This window comes from Branchiostoma belcheri, unplaced genomic scaffold, assembly GCF_001625305.1.
Source record: "Branchiostoma belcheri isolate BF01 breed outbred unplaced genomic scaffold, Haploidv18h27 scaffold195, whole genome shotgun sequence".
NCBI classification, from domain to species: Eukaryota; Metazoa; Chordata; class Leptocardii; order Amphioxiformes; family Branchiostomatidae; genus Branchiostoma; species Branchiostoma belcheri.
In genome coordinates this window covers 301,787-324,499 of record NW_017803435.1, presented here as the reverse complement: position 1 = coordinate 324,499, position 22,713 = coordinate 301,787, and the positions used below count along the sequence as shown (strand labels likewise).

Genomic DNA, 22,713 nt, shown 5'->3' with positions numbered 1-22,713 from the left:
CCGATGGTACTTAACACTGAAACCACAGTATCCTTGACGAATTTTGGCACATATTAACTATGTAAAGGTTATCCTATTTTGCATATTTGATGAAAAAATTAATAGTTCTATACTAATGATCCCATACGTGTGGCTCTTGTACGTAAAGTGAACATGAGCATTCTCATACTTTATTTATTCCAATCAGGACCTCATTTTGCATGATTCATGGGGAAACGCTGAAATAGCTTTCTTTGTTTAGAATGAGACTACCGTAGCGTCGGGTGTAGAATATAAACAACCAAAGTGAATATGATTCATGCAAATGATGATTTTATTCGCATAAACACCGAGACAAAGAAATATGTATAATTCGTCAATGATAAAGGTTAACATTATATAGCGAAGGTCGTGGAACTCTAGTTTCTCATTATCTAGGCAGCACTATAGGCCAATGCTGGGATCCCGGTGTGCCAGCCAATGGGAACAGGGATAACAACAGTAACTTTACATCAGGACAGACAGTCAGATACACCTGTATTTCCGGTTACCGGCTGTCAGGGACTGCCAATATAACCTGCCAGTCTAACGGGACATGGAGTGATGATACACCGACTTGTGAAGGTAATGAAATACTCATTGACTTCAGGATTTTATAATGGGGTTTATTGTGTAAACACGTAACCGATAAGAGACTAATGAGGCACTTTGGATTTTGAAAAACACTGTACGTTTAACTCAAATGGCAATGTTGAAAGAAACTTTGATCCTACTTAGTTTACCCAAGGACATTATACCTTACATTACCTCAAAATAATATTTTTTTAATAATTACAAACAAAACCAGTTATGAATCGCATAATGTCACAGAAAGTAGAGACAAGCCATGTGTTATGTAAAGCTTTTTTTACCTTGTATGAATTGACGTGGAAAAGTTGTTTCTTTCTATGGTTTTCTAACGACTTAAAAACGTATTGCCTTCACCAGAAGGTTATTTTTCGACTTGGCCATGGTTGAGTGCGGGTCTGCATAACTCTAGAAGCTGTGGAACGATCTTTATGATATTTGGCAGGTGAAAAGTAGTTGTATAATTAAACCGAAGTCAATGTTTGATAATGGGCTCCTAGTGGATACTTACGCACTGCTGTCGAGCTTCACAGTTTGAGGTAAAAAATTAGGAAGTGCCAGGTTTATGGTTTTTGAGTGGTAAAAAGCTCTTGCGGCAGGGAGTTAAGCGACGGTCACAACCCGCCGTACGTGCTTCTGCGTGCTGTCTACGTGCAAAAACGTGGGCAAACGTAGGGGATCCGTGAGTGGTGAGTACCGCCTCCGTACGGAATCCTACGGATTTGGAAGCACGCAGACACGCCGTAGAACTTTAAGTACATGTAAAACTTTTTCTACGTGCGGTCTGCGGATTCACCACCCGTGCGTGCGAGTACGTGCGACGTGCGTGCCCCGTACGTGCCGTGCGGGAGAGGCACGTGTGAGTGCGGCCTCCTTACGGTAAAGTTGCAATCGCACAGAGATCGTACGTTGTAAGCACGTACAACTCACTTACGACTTGCGCAACGTGCGATGCACTCAACCGCTCACGGCCAGACTTGGCGTGCAGAGCACACTCTTACACCTTGTGCAACCGTGCGAGTGACGTGAGAGTGACGTGCGTCGACGCCACTCCTTCTCCACGTTTTCAGAAAAAACTTAGCAGACGTAACCTCCCAAAAACGTACGGAGAAAAAGCACGTACGGCGGCGGGTTGTGACCGTCGCTTAAGTGGTCTTCGGGTCCCGTAGTTCCTGGTTATGGAACTGCAGGGGCATCTGTTACAAAATCTTTGAATGGGGATTATTTTAAAAACCGGTTGATGTATCGTCAAGTAATTCTTGACGTATTTAAATGATATTTATTCAAATCAACCTCAAATTTGCATAATTAACTAGAAATTATATAAATCAGTTGTGTTCCATGATATCATTATACTCAATATATACATGCCTAATTGAGAACAAGAGGAACGTGGGCAAATATTGATTATGTAAATGAAAACCTAATTTGCATAATCAATTAGACAATACTATCATTCCATAGCGGTACCTGTCTGCAAAGGGGAGGGGGTCGACGACACTTGCTATGCTACCAACTTAATATTCCGTTAACATCCTCCCTTGACTCGCAAGCCTCTCCAAAATCGATGCTGGATTATAATAGACTCCAGTGGTGCCATATATCGCACAAAAATGATGTTAACGCCTGTTTTCTCTGTTGTTCCGCGTCGCTTTCCCTAACGGTTTATGTTAACCGCCAACACAGGGCGCATGCGTGCGTAAGTTGGCCAATTAGAGGTTGCCCAGCTACCCTGCGGTTAGAAAATTCAAGACCCTCATACCAGAGATTAATCCTTTTTTCATTAACTCACGATTTGAGGCACTCCCGAATGACTGAGTTGGAAAACAAAGTAGGATCTTCCTCAAGGTTATTGGGTCCCTAGGATACGTCGCCGAGTCAACAAGTTCTTGATATTTGCAAAATCCCGCTTCTGGTATCTTTTCTTGAGTCTGCCGGAGACTCCACAGCAACAGTGCCTTGTGTTCTTTTAGAATCCGCTAAGTTCTCGGTAGTCAGATTTGTTGAAATGTGTGTTAGTATAGTTGACGCCATGAGGGGTATTTATTGTATCTGCATGTTTCGAGCTGATATACAAATACATTGTAATCCAAACTTTTACATATCTAAAAAGGAGGTTCCTTGCGAATATCGTAGTTGTTCCTCAACGATCCTGACGTATATGGTGCCGTAATTGTCGGAATTGAAGTATAAATTCGTATTCGAGTAAGGGTAACGGTTTCTCCACGTTTGCTGGGAAACGTTTTCCCAATGATGCACGATTCCGGGTCCACCGGATTTACCAGTATTCCTGTGCTGGAGTGATCTGATGCGCAAAAATACCCCTAGTTGGGGTCGTGTGGCGTAGCGGCAGAGTGCGCGACTCGGAACCAAGAGTCCCGGGTTCGAGTCCTGACATGCCACCGATCTTGTGCCCTTGAGAAAGACACTTTACACGGCTTTCCTCACTTCGCTCAGGTGTAAATGAGTATTGTCCTGTCATGTATTTGTCTCCTGTGTTGGTGACGGCATTAATATAAGTTGAAAAAATTTAAGTGTGTCGTCACCACGTCTGGTGATTGCATGTTGGAATAATAATAAAAAAATACCCCTAGTCCTTAAAATCATCCATTGGAATTTGCTCGATGGCCTATCAATCCCATAAAAGCTTACATATTTCCAAGCCACCGTGTTAGCAAGCTTTTCTCGGAAAATCGAATTAAGAATTGCATATCTTTTAAGGAAACGAAATTTTTACATGAATAATAAAGCCAAACCGACTTGATTTTACGAATGCTCGCTCATTAATTTCCGCCTGTTTTCAAAAAATCATGTCTTTTGACGCTCCACGAACTTCGGAACTAGGCTGGAACTTAGTACAGCGTTTATTCATAAATACAAAAAAAGGGCGTCATACCGTAAAACTAGTTATGTATATACTGATGGAATAGATTGAATGCCCAGAATCATAGGTAATAGTATACGTAGCAGCTATATTAGGTAGATTCAGAATTTAGGATATTCATAGACAGTCTACATCTACCCCCTGCTAATAAAAGCTTGTTTGTTTGATACAGTCACTGTGTCATGTGGTTCAATTTGCAATACCGGCTTTATATTCCTGTGTTTAAGCAGAGTTTTTCTTGTTTAATTTTTTCGCCCTCTTTCATTAGTCTTGGGGTCTCCAGAGGATGCCATCCATAATATTAAGGCAGCGTGGCCTAAAAAGAATATAGTTGACTTTTAAAATCTTTAATATTATGGTTGCCAGATAAAGAATAGGCAATTTCCTTGCTGAAAGCAAATGATTTTTAGTGTAGAAGTGTAAACAGTGAAAGTAAACATTTCTGAGATGTTCTTTGAAGACGGCCAACGTTAGGCTCTTACCAACACAAAACCAGGTGACATAATCCAAAGTTCTGCTGGAGTACCAAGGACAGGTGTATGTAGTAAAGCCATTTGTTTCCCATTTACATATTTGTAGAAAAAATGATACTGCTAGTTAATGTTTCTATGATTATTGAATAAATATCAATGATATTGTGGCATCTGGGTAAAGGCATTACTAAATCTAGCTAAGCCCAGTCCGCATTGGTAACATTTAAACGTTAAACATTATTATCATATAGCCAGGTGACGTTGACCAATCAGAAGGCTTCATTTCACATTCCTTATGACGCCGTAATGTCACAAACAGAGTTAAAACCGGGTCATTATTCATCCCAATCCATACATTAACCCTAAACAGTACACCTGGGGTCCGCGCGGACCCCAGCACTATATATTCTGTAATATCTTTTTTGATCCTAAAGATTTTTTTCTGAAATTTTAGGTAATTGTCACCCACAAAGTTGTCTCTAAATACAGTGCAAAAAACTCTGTTTCTACCATTTATAAAAAAAATTATATCTGATTTTCTTTTAGGGTCCGCGCGGACCCCAGCCGGCTTTCGATCATAATGGATACACTGGCGTTCTTATACATTACCTTATTCCCGTTTTTATATGCAATCCTCATCGTATGTCTACCAAGTTTTCAGAGAATGGTGTAGTAATAGAATTAAATTTTAATAACTTTGGTATAATTATTTCGTCATATGACGTCAGAGCTAATAATATAGTCCGCCATATTGGATTTTGACCAATGACGTCATCAACTTAGCATATTCTATGCATATTAAATGATTTAACTTATATTTAATTATGTAAGATGTTATTAATGTTGGAAAAGAAGTGTAATTTAATATAAAACTCAGAAAATTTTTATGTTTAAACCAAAATTACTTTTATTTTCAAAAAAACTGCCTGCTAGAAACCCGTTGCCATGGCAACACAAAAAAACATCAACTTACTAGTATTAAACTAATATGAACTTTTTGCCAGAGACATTTTAGGAAAGGTCTCCAAATTTGATACTTCTAGCGCAAGCCGTGTAGCCGCTATCTGAGATCAAAGTTGGGCCTCAAAAGCACCTTCAGTCTGAGATGGGTTTAAAAATCGGGTATTCCTTCTTGTCTTCTTTTCTTCACCAAAAATAGAAAAAGTTCAAAATGTATGATTTTTGTATGTAATGTGGACACAGAGGTTCCCACATCAGTTTGCAACACAATTGAGCTGGTAGCATGTTGATAATTTCTAAAAATTAGCAAAAAACTGTTCTGGGGTCCGCGCGGACCCCAGGTGTACAGATTAATCAGTCCGGGAAGGTGTACTGTTGAGGGTTAAACATCCAATAATTATCAGCATATGACATCAGGTGACCCAAATAGAACGCCGCTCTGTTTTAAAAAAAAATCCAAAAATAACTTGAGTTGTGTTCCAATGATCTCGGGTGACTCCCATGAGAGCACCTGTTCCCTGACTTTGACCCAGATAGAACACGGCCCTCTTCAAGTGACCTCAGGTGACTCCAGATGGAACTATGTTATATTTAGTTTGGATGTGTTATACAGGATTGTGTCACTCTTTACTGTGTAAGTTTTGATAGGCTATATGATAATAACGTTAATCTCCCGCCCTTTCTCGGTGAATATGGTGTGATAAGGCCTTGTCAGTTAATATAAACACCTCATTAAGTCATCTCGTTCGCTGCGCTCACTCGGTGGCTTCATTCGGTAGTTATAGCAACTTACAAGGCTTTATCACACCATATTCACTTAGAAGCGGGTCATTAACCCTTTTTATAGCTGGTAATGGTAACTATTACAAGCTATATCATACAGGAAAGAGTTTTGTATTTTTGAACATTTTCAATAATTGTTGTTTAATAGTTGTTTTTCAATAATATTTTGTCAAATAGAGTTAATAATTACGCGTTATATGTACCGTACTGGTAAATCCTATTTTTCGTGTAGTGGGTGTCAGCCTAACGGCTCCTTCTGGAGGCCCTGTGACGTCACCCAACTATCCTAGTAACTATAACAATAATCAGAGGTGCGAGTGGTCCATAATCGTAGCAGAAGGGAGCATCATCCGGCTGTCGTTCGACAGTTTCAACACACAGCTGAGATTTGACATTCTTACCATCTACGATGGAGCCAGTGATGACGCTACAGTGTTACAAAGGTGATGTTTTCTTAGTACATAATCAATACCTTCTTTAGAACTAATTTTAAACCCTATCTAGACCGGGCTTTTTGGGGCAAAAATTTATCATAACTACAATTTTGATGTCGTTTTGACGTAATATGACGTCGTTATGACGTCATTAATGTGATTTTATTGGCCAAAACCGTATAGATAGGTTATTCCCTAAAAATTCAATAGTATACAACGTGACTTTAACAAAAAGTGTTTATAATAGAATATTAGGGTGTACTAAAACTTATGTTGCCCTTAGCATCACCAGTGACGTCATGCATATTAAAGCTATCCGCCATATATATCTTGGATTATCAATCTTGAATTTTGAAAATAGTTTTCTTTTTCAAGATAAAGGCTAAAATACATTAAAAATAGACAAAAGACGTTCGAATGAACCTTTTTTGGAAAAAGAAATGGAAGTAGTGATGGAATTTTTAGGACAAATAACCTGTTTATACTGATCTTATGATGTTGTCCGTCATCTTGGATTTTGGCAAATGACGTCATCAAATTACCATAAATTATGCATTTCTAATGATGAATTTTACGTCAAATTACATGAGATTTTATTAATATTAGAAACCGTATGTAACTTGACATAAAACCCATACAATTCGATTGTTGTAACGAAAATGACTAAATTTAGCAAAAATGCCCGTCAGAAACCCGTTTCCCATGGCAACACCAAAATCATTATCTCATTCCACTGATCCAGAATTGTTGCCAACAATATTTTAGGAACAGTCACTAAGTTTGGTGGTTCTAGTGCGAGTTGTTCAGACGCTATCCAACATCAAAGCCAGCCTAGCGGGGACCAATGGGCGGGCAGCATTTCGGCCACACCTACAACCCGCGCTTTAGCAAGATATGGTTGAAAAAGATGTTTATTAAACTTGTTCAAAAGATACATTTGTAAATTGTTTTCTGAAATTCTGTGTCTTTGAATAGTTCGAGCAAAATAACTACCAGGCCGAGTTAAACAATTTCCGCACTGGGCTTCTGGTGCTTACGTTGGCCGCGCGGCGTACAAAACAAGTCTTTGTCTGTTATTTCGGTACTTGCATTGTTTATCTGACATTTCCAACGCAGATTACCTGCCGCGCCGTACGGAATGATGCTGTCCTACCCTATTGTCGAATGGAATCGCCCGCAAAGTGGGCGTGGCACGCGCGCGGAATGCTGGTCACCCATTGGTCGCCGCTAGACTATGTGGATGCAAAATTGATCTAGACCCCCCCCCCCGGTCTAGATAGGGTTAACGTAGTTCGGAAAGTTACATGTAGAAATGAAATAATAATGATGAATTTTGATAGTCAAGCCAACAGTTTTTAAGTTCATTTTATTGTGGATAGCCGAGAGAAACAAACATGAAGCAAGATATCACAAATCCATATAGCTGATCCCTTCGTACATGTTCAGGTTATCAGGTTACCATCAACAAATCAGCCCCATCATCAGCACATCTAACATGATGTTCCTGAGGTTTACATCTAACTACTATTACACCAGTCAGGGGTTCCAGTTCTCCTACATAAGTAAGGCCTTTGATTACGCTTTTTGGCTTTGGTTTGCTGTTAAATATATAATTCTTTGTGTTTTTCTAAGGATGTTAATAATCTGCATGTTTTTGATATAATAATGCAACATTAGCTGTAAAAAAATATTCATTACGTTACATCCTTTTGAATTTTTCAGGCAGTACTGCAGGTCAATGCTGGGATCCAGGTTTGCCCACCGATGGGACCAGGGATAACAACAGGAACTTTACATCAGGACAGGCAGTCAGATACACCTGTATGGATGGGTACCATCTTTGGGGGACTGCCAATATAACCTGCCAGTCTAACGGGACATGGAGTGATTCTCTACCAACTTGTGAAGGTACAAAGATACATATTCTTAGGCTCAAATAATCAGGTTTCCTGTATACACAATTAACCGAAAATTGAATGATAAAGAATTTCGCCCTTGAAGAAATAAAATCAACTGAAACAAAATATTTAAAGTGGCTTTGACCCTGTTTTTGCTTACTTATCCTTACCAGATAATAGTTTTCTTCCAAATATGAAGATCCAGCTATAAATGGTATAATTTTTAAAGAATGTCGGGTATAATTTTAACAGAATGTCGAGATAAGCCTCATGTTAATTAAGTACAAAATGAGTTTTTGAGTAAAAATACACATTTTACCATTTCCGAATTATCTACGATTTTAACCTAAAGAATTGGCAAAGTAGAGTTTCAGAAACATATGCTTTCGCCATGTAAAGAAGCGTTAATATTTTAATGTTTTAAATAATAACCTTTTAAGTTATTATGTTATGTAATCTTGTCCAGTAACTCCTTTGAGCTGTCTTGGGATTACACCCGTACTTCAACCCATTATTTCTTTGTGTTGTGGAGCACAGGTGTATTTGCCATAATTTGGGGCAGAACACACATAAACCTAGTTACACAGGTATAGGGACAAACATACCCTACCTTAGCATCATCTAGATGAACAATGCGATTTATTAAAAGTCAATGCATCTCCAAATGTTAATCATTAAATAATTTACATACCTGCGAAAAAATTGAAATTCATCAACCCCAGCATAAACTATTAGCTTGTAAGTTGAAAAGATAAAAACAAAACGCCCAGTAAAGTTCCAAACGAGTTGCTAGGAGGCCCGAAATCAAACAGTTTACTCCCAGCCCCCAACAGCTGTCCACTATCCAAACATTATTATCTTGATGTTTGCAGAACTTTTTACCTCACATTTTAACTGCACGCTGAAATGACCTCAAGGAGGCCCATTGTCGAACGTAACCTTCAATTATCTGCTGATCATCATTCACTAAACATTATTAACAACTATCCACTCTTTGTTAAGTTATGTTGTACACATACAAACAAACAAAAACAAGACTGGCAATAAAAACATACATTACCATGGCGACCGTTGTAGTTGAGAGGGCCATTGTTTGCACGACATTGTCGTGATGTTGGGAAGCCTGCCTTCTTTTTTTAAATTTGCCCTTGGGAATAATTACCCAAGAATTTTACTCTGTCCTATAACAAGACTGATCTAGTTTCACGATTTGTAAGAAAGTAACAACCTATCAACTCCAATATCTACAGATGCATCACTTTCAAAAAAAAAAAAACTTATACCAGTTTCAATGCTTGTGGTGTGCCCGAAGGATCTATACTCGGCCCCCTTTTGTTCTTAATCTATGTAAATTACCTAGCCTTGGTATCTTTTCAGATTACTATTTGCAGACGACACAAACCTATCTTTCCCACAAAGATTTTAACTTTCGGTGATCTTTGCACATAAACTGGTTTTAAATAGTAATGGGAATGTTTTGGCATGATTAAGTGTGAATGATAAGAAAAGTTTGAATCTTTACTTCTGGATAAAATAAGAAAATAATGTCAGACGTTTCAGACGCCGTCCGGCATCTTTCATCAGTGAAATATTCAAAATTGCGATAGAACTCGGAACGGCACCGTTAATTCTAAAAGTATTTATGTTCTAAATAAACAAATAATAAGTTAACAACAAGCGTTCTATAGATTCTATATACAATACACATGGTAAAGTATTAACTAATGTAATGATAAAGATAAGTAAGTCCCTAGATATGCTGTAAAGTAGAATCCCATGTACTTGAAAGTTCAACTCTAAGTCCTCCCTTCCTGTTGAGTGATGGTTTATAAAGTCTTTCATAAATCGCCTCCTTGACTCCACGCTCAAACCAGCGCGCCTCCCGGTCCAAGATGTCCGTTGATTCAAGATGAAAAGAATGTCCTTTATGTTTGTCCAGATGGTGCCATATGGCCGAAGAAAATCCACTGTTACTGGCCCTGCAGTGTTGCTTATATCTTTCCTTGAGCGGCTGACTGGTCTCCCCGATGTACGTTTCTTTGCATTGATGATCTCCACATTTTAGTCTGTAAATGACGTCCGATTTCACACAGTTTTTAAGTTTGTCCTTTGGATGAAACAACATCTGTCTGAGAGTGTGACATGGTTTGAAGTTGGTGGCGATGTTGTAGTTGTGTAAGATACGTCTTATCTTCTCCGAAACTCCTTGGATGTATGGGATGGAAATGTTGACTGTTTTAGTCCTGTCTAACTGTGAGTTTCTTGACGTCTTCTTAGATGAGTCGGAAGGCTTAAGTGGTTTGTTAAAAGTCCATTGTTGATATCCACACTTGGATAGAGCTTTCTTGAGGTGATTATGTTCCTGGTTCCTTGGCTCTGGCTTCAGCCGAAGTAATCAAGGTGTCTGCTCGATGAAACAAGGTTCTTATCACACCAAGTTTCTGTTCCAAGGGATGGTGAGAATCAAAGATGAGATATTGATCGGTGTGAGTAGGTTTACGATAAACCTCCACCTATATGTGACCGTCTGTCTCTACATGTAGTTTGGCATCCAAGAAAGGTAGTGTGTTATCTTGACTGGTCTCCTGAGTAAAGCTGATATGTTTGTCAACCTTGTTAATGTGTTCGAAAAAATTGTCCGCCAATCCCGCCAATTTACCAACCAGAGGACCAATGATGTTGGCACGGTTCTTAGCCAACATCATTGGTCCTCTGGTTGGTAAATCAGAACATCATGTAAAAAACAGTGAAGACTTTGTCAACAAAATCAAGGATATTTGTGTTGAAAATGATGAGAGACTTGACTATTTAGCACATTTATTTAGTTGGTATTGGAAAAAGTTGGTAAAATACGTGTTAAGAGAAAAAGTGGTGATAATGCGTAGTTTTTACTTGTATCCCAATGAATTATCATATATTAGTGAAAAAATGAGTTAACACCCCTCTAACTCATTTTTTCACTAATAAGAGATTCCATGAAACCTATACTAGTGAACCTTTTACTAGTGAAAAAATGAGTTAACACCCCTCTAACTCATTTTTTCACTAATAAGAGATTCAGTGAACCTCTTACTAGTGAAAAAATGAGTTAACACCCCGCTAACTCATTTTTTCACTAATAAAAGACTTCACTGAACCTATTACTAGTGAAAAAATGAGTTAAAACCCCTCTAACTCATTTTTTCACTAATAAGAGCAATAGTGAACCTCTTACTAGTGAAAAAATGAGTTAACACCCCTCTAACTCATTTTTTCACTAGTAAGTTTTTTTATAGAACCTTTTACTAGTGAAAAAATGAGTTAACACCACTCTAACTCCGGCCTCGGGAGACATGAAATCCCCTTGGTGGGCGGGGCAGTTCTAAATCCTCGTAGCTAGTCAGCCTCAAACCGTGCTCTATCTATTACGTGTTTTTAAAACCCTGCTGACGGGGCTACGAATGATGGGCTGGGGATCCCGGGAGAGATAGGAAGAGACGGGGGTATATGGGATGGAAGTAATTGGGGGAGGGGGTCGCAATTGTGTACGCCGACAGGAAGTGGAATTTCCTGCTTGGTCTAAAGAGCTTAGGTTTCGCGAAACGGCATCAGCCATATTATTTCTTTCTTCATTTTAGTTACGCATGTATCATTTTCTAGCTATGTCATGCCATTCCCTACCCGAAAAAGGATTCAAAAAGGAATCGGCAAAAGGCCAGTATCATGCTTGTGCGGGTTCAAGCCCGGGAATTGCCCACTACTACGTGACCCTTCAGTCTCCCTTCAGTCATAATACAGGAAAATGTGTGTAGCAAACAGTACAAACATTAACTTGTAAAGCCCGCCACCCCAAGGCTAGTTTCAGGGCTGTGTAATTAAATCTTGGCAGGTAACGACGACCATGTAATGATTGGAACAGGCCTAACCTGACAGGGCTTATTTTATTTTTTCACTAGTAAGAGGTTCTATAAAGTCTCTTATTAGTGAAAAAATGAGTTAACACCCCTCTAACTCATTTTTTCACTAATTAGTGTCTTTACAGAACCTTACTAGTGAAAAAATGGGTTAACACCCCGCTAACTCATTTAATCACCGGTAGAGGTTATGTCGAGTTTGTTACTAGTGAAAAAATAAATTAAGCCCTGTCAGGCTAGGCCTGTCCAAATCATTACATGGTCGTCGTTACGCTGCTAAGATTCAATTACACAGCCCTAACACTAGCCTTGAGGTGGCGGGCTTTTACGTCCTTGTTGGTGTCCATTTACTCTACTTACGTCCTTGTTCACGCCGATCAACGTACCAAACACTTTGGTACGTAGAGTGGGAAGCCAGCCTGTGTCGCCACTTGCATGTGGCGACACAGGCTGGCTTCCCGCTCTAGCTAGCGGCGCCACGCCTATCCACCGTCCGCGCGGTAAGATTTTAGCAAAGAGGACATTTACGGCGTATTTCTTGCAAGGGACCGTACGTTATATACCGGGGGGAGGGCCGGTGCATAGGCAGAAAAGAAGTCTTGAAGTTGAAGATCTCCGCTTGACTAGACCCGAACAGAATATCTTTGGTTGTCCTAGTTTGGAAGTATCATTGAAGTAGCCCTAAGCCTAACGTTCTACCTTTCCACTAAAATAATAAAGGGAACACAAAGTGGCGAATAATTCAGGGTACAGTGACGAATTTGGGGTACAGTGGCGAATTTAGGGTACAGTGGCGAATTTGGGGTACAGTGGCGAATTTAGGGTACAGTGGCCACCCCCCATTAACGTTATAAAGTATCAAAACTTATTCAAAGCGAAACTCGGGCACTTCTCGCAGAGTTATGGGACATATGGAAGAAACCAATCATCCTCGGGGGGCGACCAATTACGAGGAGAAGCGGTTATTGTGACCGGCTGCTAAGGACATATATCGTGTACTTTCGTAAAGCATTTTGTAAAGCATTTTGAAGGTATAAAAATTCTGATAAAAGTTTTCCTTGGCCCTACCTCCCGCCTTTTCTAATTTTTCCCCAGTGCGCACAGCCCCCCCCCCCCCGGTAAATTACGTAGGGTCCCAGATTCGGTACTACGAGACGCCATATTTTACAAAACTTTTTTCGGTGGAACTCCACCCCCCCCCCCCCCGGGAGATATAGAACGTTACAGAATAATGTCCTTGGTCAAACGAAGGTAACCATTTCATTTCATACATTTTGTGACCCGTTATTCTTGTTCTTTACAATCGTGATTGAGGTCATTGAGCAATGGACCGTGTGGGGAGGTCGGTATTTCTTTGTATAAACTGGGCATGTGGTGAGTCGTTATATCCGTGATGATGCACTTTTTTTTTCATCGTAGCTGTTTTTTTATATTGAGGTAAATTCATATTTCAGACGAAGACAAAGTTTTGTAAGCAGATACTAGGTGGTTATTGTGTATAACGTTAATCGTTTGCGACTATCTGTTTGGATTGTGACTTGTTTGAGACTGTGATTGTGACTGGTTTGCTCCTACTACGATACCTTATCAAGTGAATAATATTAATTGTCGCCTATGGACACTTGTTTTAATCTGTAACTTTCAGTCACGTTGAGAAGATAATTCTTAATGATATTCCTACTGAGTTTCTTTCATCATGAGATAGCATATTTCATACCCAGTCATAACCAATCTTGCTTTACTAACGTAACATTTGTAATTCAAAATTAGGCCACGTTGATTTGATTACTTGGATAACATCCTCTGAGAACCCCAAAACTGATGGGAGCGTGCAACTAATAAAAAAAAAAACATTGGCAAAACAAAAAAAAGTTTCCTTCAATATGAAATCTACACTACAGTAACAGGCATGGTCATAAAGGTTGAACAAATGACTAAACATACACATGAGTATGGTATGATAATAGATATGCTGTTGTGATAGAATATACTACATTACACTACATTACATGTCATGGATGCAGTAAATTAGAAGTATAGCTTACTAGATAATCTATATAGGATGTACATTCATAATGACATGAAGCAGATTTGCCTTTAGCATCTTTATTTTATTATGTTTCTTCAATTTGTACATATATCAAGTCAATATCTAGATCAGATACTACATGAGGAACATACAGTGCAATAAAGTCTAATAGTCTACCGGTACATCTAATTCAAAGGTGACATTGTTACATCAGAAATAATTATAACCACCAGGTTTTGTGCTGGATGTCATTGTACATTTCAGAGAATTTCTACTTCTACTTCTATACAATATTAATCAACACCCCTCGCGGGGCCTAGTGCTAATAGGGGAGTGGTCCTTCCCCAGCATGATCGGTGGTGGTAAGAAAAAACAAACAAGAACAAAAACAGGTGCAGTAACTATATACAAAAGTCATGGCTGGGGATTGGCCACATTCCTACAGCTAGGGAAGCCATAATGGCTGGCTACCCCTAGCTTTAAAATGCTCAATTGAATAACTCCATTCAATAACTGTTCGTGGGAAGAAACTACCTCTAAATGTCTCTGTTCTACAGTGTAGTGTGTTGAAGCGTAGCTGGTGTCCTCTGGTTGGGTTTGTGTTTCTCGTAAGAATGTTGTGTAAAGGAATGGATACAACTACAAGATTATTGACTGCTTTGTAGAGGAGGCATAGACGTTGTTGTGAGTTGTAGTTGTTGTATGGCAGTAATGCTGCTTGAATGTTTGTAGTTTCCTGACAGCTCGTTTTTTCAGTCTGATTCTAGCTTGTCAATTAGGCTGTTGGTTTGGGCATGTTTTGACAGGCAAAAATACAGGTATATCATTTATTGATACTGAGGTTTGATACATGTGGCTTGTATTACTGGAACAATTGGTGTCATCAATGAAATAACATTAGGAGATACACAAGTATTATGTATACTATTAGAATTGCATGCTTTATGTCAGCTGCTCATTGGCATGCATTTAATACATCTTATCCTATTCCTTTCTACATTTTAAAAGGGAACTTGATATTATCTACTGATATAGCATGTTCTATTCATATAAATGGTCAGACAGGAGTCTATATTTCATCTGCTATAAAATTGCAACATGATTTAACCCAACACCAGTTACCATGGTGATAGACTGCATTTCAGGTCAAAGACCTTATTTGTTTTAAGTAGTACACGAGAAAGAAACTGAGCAAACACAACATGTTTTCCATTGGTAAACATAAATAAACATATTTTACAAACTTGCACTTTCATAACAGATAAATTAACTATGTAAACAGTATCACACAGGTTGCCACATGGACTTGAAAAAAAAAACATAGTATGAAAGGGAAATATTTATCACAAAGAAAATTATAGATATACCTGAAAAACATAAAATATAATCACATTTTTTGTCATGCTTGGGAAGGTATAAGTCAGGGTACTCTTTAACGAGAATTATAGAGTAATAGAAATTCATCCTTGAGTGTTATAATCTTTCATAAGTCATGCTCCTTTTCAAAAGCACTTTGAATTTCTTGAAATTTGGTTACTAAACAAATCTGTCTAGACTTTGTACAATTTTTAACTTTGACATGGTTGGCAATGACTGTTTCAATGAATTCTTGTGAAATATACTTTGTCAATCTGTAAACATTTGATCTTTTGCTTACTTTTTGTGCCCACTGCACATCAATTTTACCCTGCTCCTGATCAACTTTGAGGGTTTTCACCAATACAAATCCGAAGTCATCTTTGTTGTAATTCTCATCATCATACCTCAAAAGGGCATATTCATTTTCTTTTATACCATCGTGGCCCAGTCTGAAGTTAACAGAAAGTATTTGTTCTCCTGTCATTGCATTTTCAGTTGATTTCTGATGGACAACACACAAATTGGACAATACGTTCTTTCTCCATGTTAATGTCAATTTTGGTACAAGTCTGTGCTTCAAGCTTATTTGATCTGTCAAACAATCGAGTGCATATATTCCATTGATTGTAGATGTTACTTCAGGTGGGGAGAGAATTATATGAAGTATCATTGGCTTTGAAAAGTCATTTTTCCACACCTTTGAAGTAAGGACACTTGCACGCAAATACCAAGCATGATTATTGTCAACATTTTGCACCAAAAAAACAATTTCTTGACATTCTGCACCTTCAACTTCTGTCTCACAAAGAACTTTCAGTGTAGTGTATAGCGGTGATGAAACAGGCAATCTATACCTGACATTTGAGGTGACATCTGTATTTGTAAACAATTGTGCTGAGGACTTATACTCTTCCCACTGTTGAAGAGAAATAGTCACATTTTCATTGCTTTTATGAGAAATGTCATCAAAAATTTTTGACGTGTTGAAAAATGAGTCAAAAGACTCGGGTTCAATTGCATTTGTTATAATTTCAAAGTCATTTTCTTGCAACATTTCTTCAATTGCACCTTTGCATGCGGTCCCCACTAAAAGTCTGTTAAGGTGTTCAGAATATGGAACCTTAGCTTTGCATGTTTCATATTTCTTATTGATTTTCTCATCCAGTGATTTTATGAAGAGGTCAGAGTATTCTTTGTGCCTAAGGTAGAGTTCATGGCGTTTTTGTTGTCTTAACCTTTTCTTCCTCCTTGGTCCCCAGTTTGATCTAAGTTGATTGTCATCCTTTGTTTCAGTGTTAATGGTGGTACTTTGATTTCTTGCTGTTTGAGATGTGGCTTCTGATGATGATGCTTGCTGATCTTCCCTCTCCATTAATACAGTTGATTTGCACTGTTCCAAGATTTTATTTATTTTCTTCATGTCTATGTTCTGTCTTTTAGCTCTGATTGGCAACTGCTCGCTTTGAAAATCATTGAATAGTCTTAGATTTAGTTCCGTTCTGCGCAAATAAGAATTATAAATTACCTCATCAAGATATTTGTAGTTGACACTTTCCTTATCCGAGTATATATTTTTAATAAGGTTGAACCAGCCTTCCTGTTCGGCCGGCCCTGCATGCTTTGGGTCTACACCACTCCTACCAAAAGCGCATACTGTTTCTGGATATTTAAAGTATTTGGAAAATTTGATTAAAACTTTATTTGCAACATGCACAGATAAATGTTTTCCGACATAGCATTTTATTTCATCCGAAACAACCTTTGCTGTAAGAGGATCTTTTGCATCCAAAAATCGTGTCCACAGCCGCCATATCAAAGCATGGAATTTTTCTTCACCCAGTGTTGTAAAAGTATTTTTCAGAAAATCTTCAACTGTGCTATTTACATGGTTCAGTTCAGCAATTCGGGATGCATATGGGAAATTTTGCCTCGCAGCCAACCATTCCGCTGGGTCAGCATCCAATTTAATCAAGGCTGGTTCCACATTAGGCCCTCTTCTCATTTTTTTGCAAATATCTGTAAAATGTCGAATTCCTTTGCTGATAGAAGATGCTGAACTATCATTTACCGTAAATATTTCGCATACTGGATACTTAGCAGTAGGGTATGAATCAGACCTTAAAATGTTCACATCTACGTGCAATGACCAGACCTGTATTTTATGCTTATCAATGAAATGACCCATGCCTGTACCATCAATTTGCAGTACTTCATGACCGAAAAGGTTGAACAATTTAACAGCTACAAAGTCAGTACAAACTGCCAGAATCCCTGCCCCACCATTGAGATATTCAAGGGAAACAACATATGATCTGTGGAGACCAACTCTTTTTTTTGCTTCAAAGGTACCAGCTTTTTTACTTTTGTCTTCATTACATTGTGCGATGTAATGAAGGAGTGCCTCAACCCTGTGATATTCGTGTCTTAAGGATGAGTTATTCATAGAGGGGTCTGCCATAATTGCGACATCCTTCAAATATGGGTAATTTTGTTCATTTTCTATGGTTTTATCATGTCTACACTCTGAATATCTAAGATTTTCTCTTCCACTGATGTATGAGGCAGGATTCCTATTAAAAGACTCAACATTGTTTCTTAGGTATTTCTGTGCTGGTTTTATAACAGATGGTGTTTTAGTTTTGATTAGAGTATGATCATCTTCTCCTAGAGATGACAAGTCACATTGTAATCCCTTTTTAGATCTATTCCGCTGTGGCAGTGCTCCATACAGATGTTTATGCCTTCCATTATCACTTGTTATAGTTTCTTCAAATATTATCTTTTGAGTTTCATTCCCCTCTCTGGCAACACCACATGATACCCATTTCTTTTTTACAGAGCATCCGGAATTTGCATTTCCACATTTCCACCGAATGCTAACTCCTTTACCATGTAGCTTTATCTGGTTTAAACATGTTCTAAAGTCTACTCCATTGGAATGCCAAAGCACAGTTGAATCATTCAAATGAAACATAGAAAAGTAGGACGTCCAATGAGACTTGAAAGTCAGCTTGTCTCCATCAGTGTCAAGTGCACCCAAAAATGTACTCCAATTTATGTCAAATTGTCTACCTTCACTAGGTATGGGATCATCACAGTCTAAACAGAAGTCTCCACTAGGAAGTTGGTGATCTAGTGCACAGGCCCAAAATTCTTCTGATAGTCCAGTTTCTCGGCTAGAAGTGTCAATTGCTTTGGTTATGGACTCCTCTGTGTTGACATTAACTAAACATGGTGCTAAAGCAATACTGTGCTGGTCACTACATTCTGTAGAGTCTGACATTTTGGAAAATTTTGAAGCAGGTGATCCAGACATTGTTTCTTTAACTTTTCGTTTCCTACCACGGCGATCTTTAATTCCAGACATACTTTCATAAATGGTTCGCTTTGGTACAAGTATTTTCTCTGTTATATTACTAGCAATATTCAGGCCATCAGTGCCCATTTCCAAAAAGGTATTACCTCTGTCTGTAACCTTGTAATAGATTTTTCTAAAGCCATCTTCATAATTAATATATTCAGGAATAAGATCATCAAATAGTAGTGTAAGAAAATCTTTAGTGTATTTATTCAGAAGTCCATGACTTTTCATTGATTGAATCTTAGTCTGGCCTACCTTGCTTATGATTGCTTCAGAATTTGAACCTTTAGCGACTTGTATAATGATTGACTTGCTGTGAAACCTATCTAGCTCAGCAACAGTTAAAATAAGCTTGGATGCTGCACAAGTGACATCTGAATGATCATCACCATTCCTGTTTGCTATAAAACAGTTGTCGCAGCTATTGCACTTTTCACCAGACTGAGGAAATGTTTGTCCAAAGTGCTCAAGCAAGTATTTCCAACGACAATCTTTTGTATGGCAGTAATTCAAAACATTCATTTGCGACTTCAGCATATCTCTTTGTGATTTTAAGTTCTCCTCCTTATATCTGTTGTTGGCTTGTCTTCTGAGATCCTGGTCGTTATAAAATAAAACACACTTTGCAACAGAACTATCTTGTCTTCCCGCTCTACCAATACCCTGCATGTAAACTTCTAGAGATTCTGGTGCTTCATAATGTATAATCAATGTTATGTTTGGAATATCAATTCCGACACAAAGTGCCTTTGTAGCTGCAATGACCTTTACCTCGGGGTCATGTAGAGAGGCCATGGTTTCTGTCTTGTCTTCAACCTTGCCATGGTAAATAGCTGGACGAATGTCATACATTTCATTGATTTTATCTACGAATGAATTTAGGCTGAGAATAACATCAAAAAATATTATGGTTTTTCCAGGTGTGTTCTCTATCATGGATTTTATATCAGTCAAAGTGTTCTTTATGGCACAGGTAGACTGTACTGAAAGGGATAGTTCTGGGCGAAACATTGGTATTGTACTTATAATAGGATTTCTCAATTGGGCTATCTCAACTACTTGACTAATGTCACCACCGGGGGGGGGTAGCTGAGAGTGCCAGACGAGGGATTTCTGGATGTTCATTGATGACTGAATTGATCTCTGCAAATAGTGGTCTGAACGATTTCCATTGATGATTACAATGCACTTCTTCCAAGACAAATAAACAAATTTCTTTGTTTTTCTTTATTTCATGAAGTTCATTTTTGATTGTAACAAATTTCTCTGGGGTGAGGTAAACAACATTGTATAACCCTTTCTTCATGTTTTCTTCTATGTATGGATCTCTTTGAGCCGTACCAAGATAACAGGCTTTAAGACGTCCCAGTTGAAGGCTGTTAATCTGTTGACATTGATCTACCATTAGTGCTATTGTTGGGGTTATTACAAATACAATTTTGTTGTTGAGGAATCCAAAGAACTTGTGAATGTATCCCTTGCCCGAACCTGTTGGCCAGTACAAATATGTATCTCTTTTGTTTCTCAAACACTGTATTGCCTCTAACTGTCCTCGTTTAAAGGATTCGTACCCAAAAATCTGTTTATTAAGTCTTTCAAACTTAAGTTTTGTTTCCTCATCAATTGATATAAATGCATTTTCAGTTAGTGTGTCTGTTAAATTGAATGAAATTTCATTTTTTGCATTTTTGTTGTTTTCTAAAATTGTGTTATTCTCATTAATTTCAACAGAGGATGGGACTTCGCCTGTGTTATTTTCCTTTGTTTTATTCTCATTCATTTCAAAATCCATGACACAATGAACTTCATCTGTATTTTCCTCATTTGTGTTATTCTCATTAATTTCAACAGAGGATGGGACTTCACCTGTGTTATTTTCCTTTGTTTTATTCTCATTCATTTCAAAATCCATGACACAATGAACTTCATCTGTATTTTCCTCATTTGTGTTATTCTCATTAATTTCAACAGAGGATGGGACTTCACCTGTGTTATTTTCCTTTGTTTTATTCTCATTCAATTCAAGTGAACAAAGAATTTCATCTGATATAATGTCATCATCTAGACATAGATCACCCCGGCCATGATCGTGGTTTGGTTTTACAACCCAATACTGCTGCCATGCACTAACGTTAGATGTACTTGAATTCATACGACAAAATAGCCATTCAATAAACTCAGTCAGTTCTTCCTGCATGTTAATTTCTGTGACCTCATGTACAATTAAGACACCCTCTCCTTTTCCGCCATGTTGTGGACTAACTTTATGAGTGTCTATAAATATTATTTTCCAATTTTGTTCTGGTACTGGTAGGATTGATAGGCAGCAAGAGGAAGTATTGCACTGGTATATGCCCAATGTCGCACTGTTTCTACATGTCGTCACTATAGCACTTTTAAGATTGTCAAAAAGTGTGGTCTTTGCTACTTGAGCATCCGTACCTGCATTTATGTTAAACTGGATATCAGCAGAGTATTTACAAGGTAGGTTACCTGTCATTGATAGAATTTCAATTGCTTCGTCTACACTGTAATGTTTGCTGATTTCTCGATGATTGTTAAAAGTTGATGGTGTGCCAATTATTTTGTCACAAATCATGTCAACAAGTCCTTTAAATGATGTTTGGCCTCCATTGAAAAAGTCATTTAGATTTACTGCTAACAACACTGAGAGCAGGGTGCATGCATTAGATGCTGTAAACTTTGACAAAAAGTGTTCCATGTCATCATTTGATTCAGTATTTGTCAACTTGGTAATTGCGTGCAAGATTTCACTATTCCGTCTGACATGTAATGGTAGGGAATCAATCAGATCTTTTTTATTAGTTCTAATGAGATGATTTATCATAATGTTACTAGCAATTTCCTCAATGGTATTTTGACTACAGTTCAAATCAATAATTTTCAGATTCTGGCTATATTGTGTCAGATGATCCTGACTGGCAACATTGGACTTTTGCCCCTTAATTTCTGTTGAAACTATGTCTAAAATATCTTTCATTGATCTTAAAAAAATGTGCTGAATTTGGCCTCTTATCTGGACATGGATCCCATCCTTCTTTTATCAATTTGTAAAGCAAATTTTGTGCAGTATATGGTAGGTTGACAATTCTTTCTGGTAATAAAGGCCTTTTTCCTGCTAATGCATGTTCTGGTATGAATATAGGCTTGTTGACTATACCTTCCCAAGGATGAATTCTCTCTGGGCAAACTATCTCAACAAAATATATAGACAGACTGTACATGTCACTTGCCTTTGTAGGCACATTGGGACAGGTGTTTGATGTTGTTTCCTGTGTCTCTGGTGCAGCAAAACAAAGTGTCCCTTTACATTTGTTGGATGGAGTTTGGGATGACATGCTGGATCCGACACTCATCCCAGCATGGTACATTGCTTGCCCAAAGTCAGCTACCTGATGAAGCAGGAGTAAAAGGATATATAAGCTGTTTGATAACTTGATATGTGGAAGTCATATAATTTAACATGTCCTGACAAAGTGGAATTTAACCAGATTGATATGATAAAGTTTCATTTTCTGATAACTACTCGGCTATGTATTACTATGAGAAAAAAAGAAATCTTATGCTGTTGTATAATTACATGATTGCAAATAAAACTGAGATATTTGTCAAATTGTAGGAACAATACTGAAATGATGTAAAGAGATACTGAGTTACCCTTTAACAAAAATAACTTCCATATGTACCAAATTTTAATCATTCAAATTTACTGTAGACAGGAAGTCAACTGATAGATAGTCACCTTCACTACTATATCCTCTGTATCCTTTGGACCACCAACAAGAAAATTAGCACTTTTTATGTCACAGTGAATGATATTTTTATTGTGAAGATAGTTAAGTCCCTCTGTAGACTGTGACATGATGCTTGTTCTCATTGACCAGGGGACATCTTCTCCAATAACCTTAAGTAGCCCTTCAACAGAATTGAAAATATGATTTTCCCCCTCAAAAACAAATGGTTTTTCCAGATATTCTAGTATAATGCTTTTATTGCTTATGCCAATAAACTG

The 22,713-nt window shown here is 38.0% G+C and overlaps 1 protein-coding gene across 1 annotated transcript in view; it reads left to right on the top strand.

Annotated features, from left to right (window-relative positions):
- Positions 1 to 22,713, top strand: part of LOC109468204 (CUB and sushi domain-containing protein 3-like) — an 82,820-nt gene that overhangs the window by 32,746 nt on the left and 27,361 nt on the right. Inside the window, exons 14-16 of the mRNA XM_019766459.1 lie at positions 5,939 to 6,149; positions 7,587 to 7,702; positions 7,863 to 8,048. Of these exons, the coding sequence (XP_019622018.1) occupies positions 5,939 to 6,149; positions 7,587 to 7,702; positions 7,863 to 8,048 (513 nt within the window). The remainder of the gene's footprint in view (positions 1 to 5,938; positions 6,150 to 7,586; positions 7,703 to 7,862; positions 8,049 to 22,713) is intronic.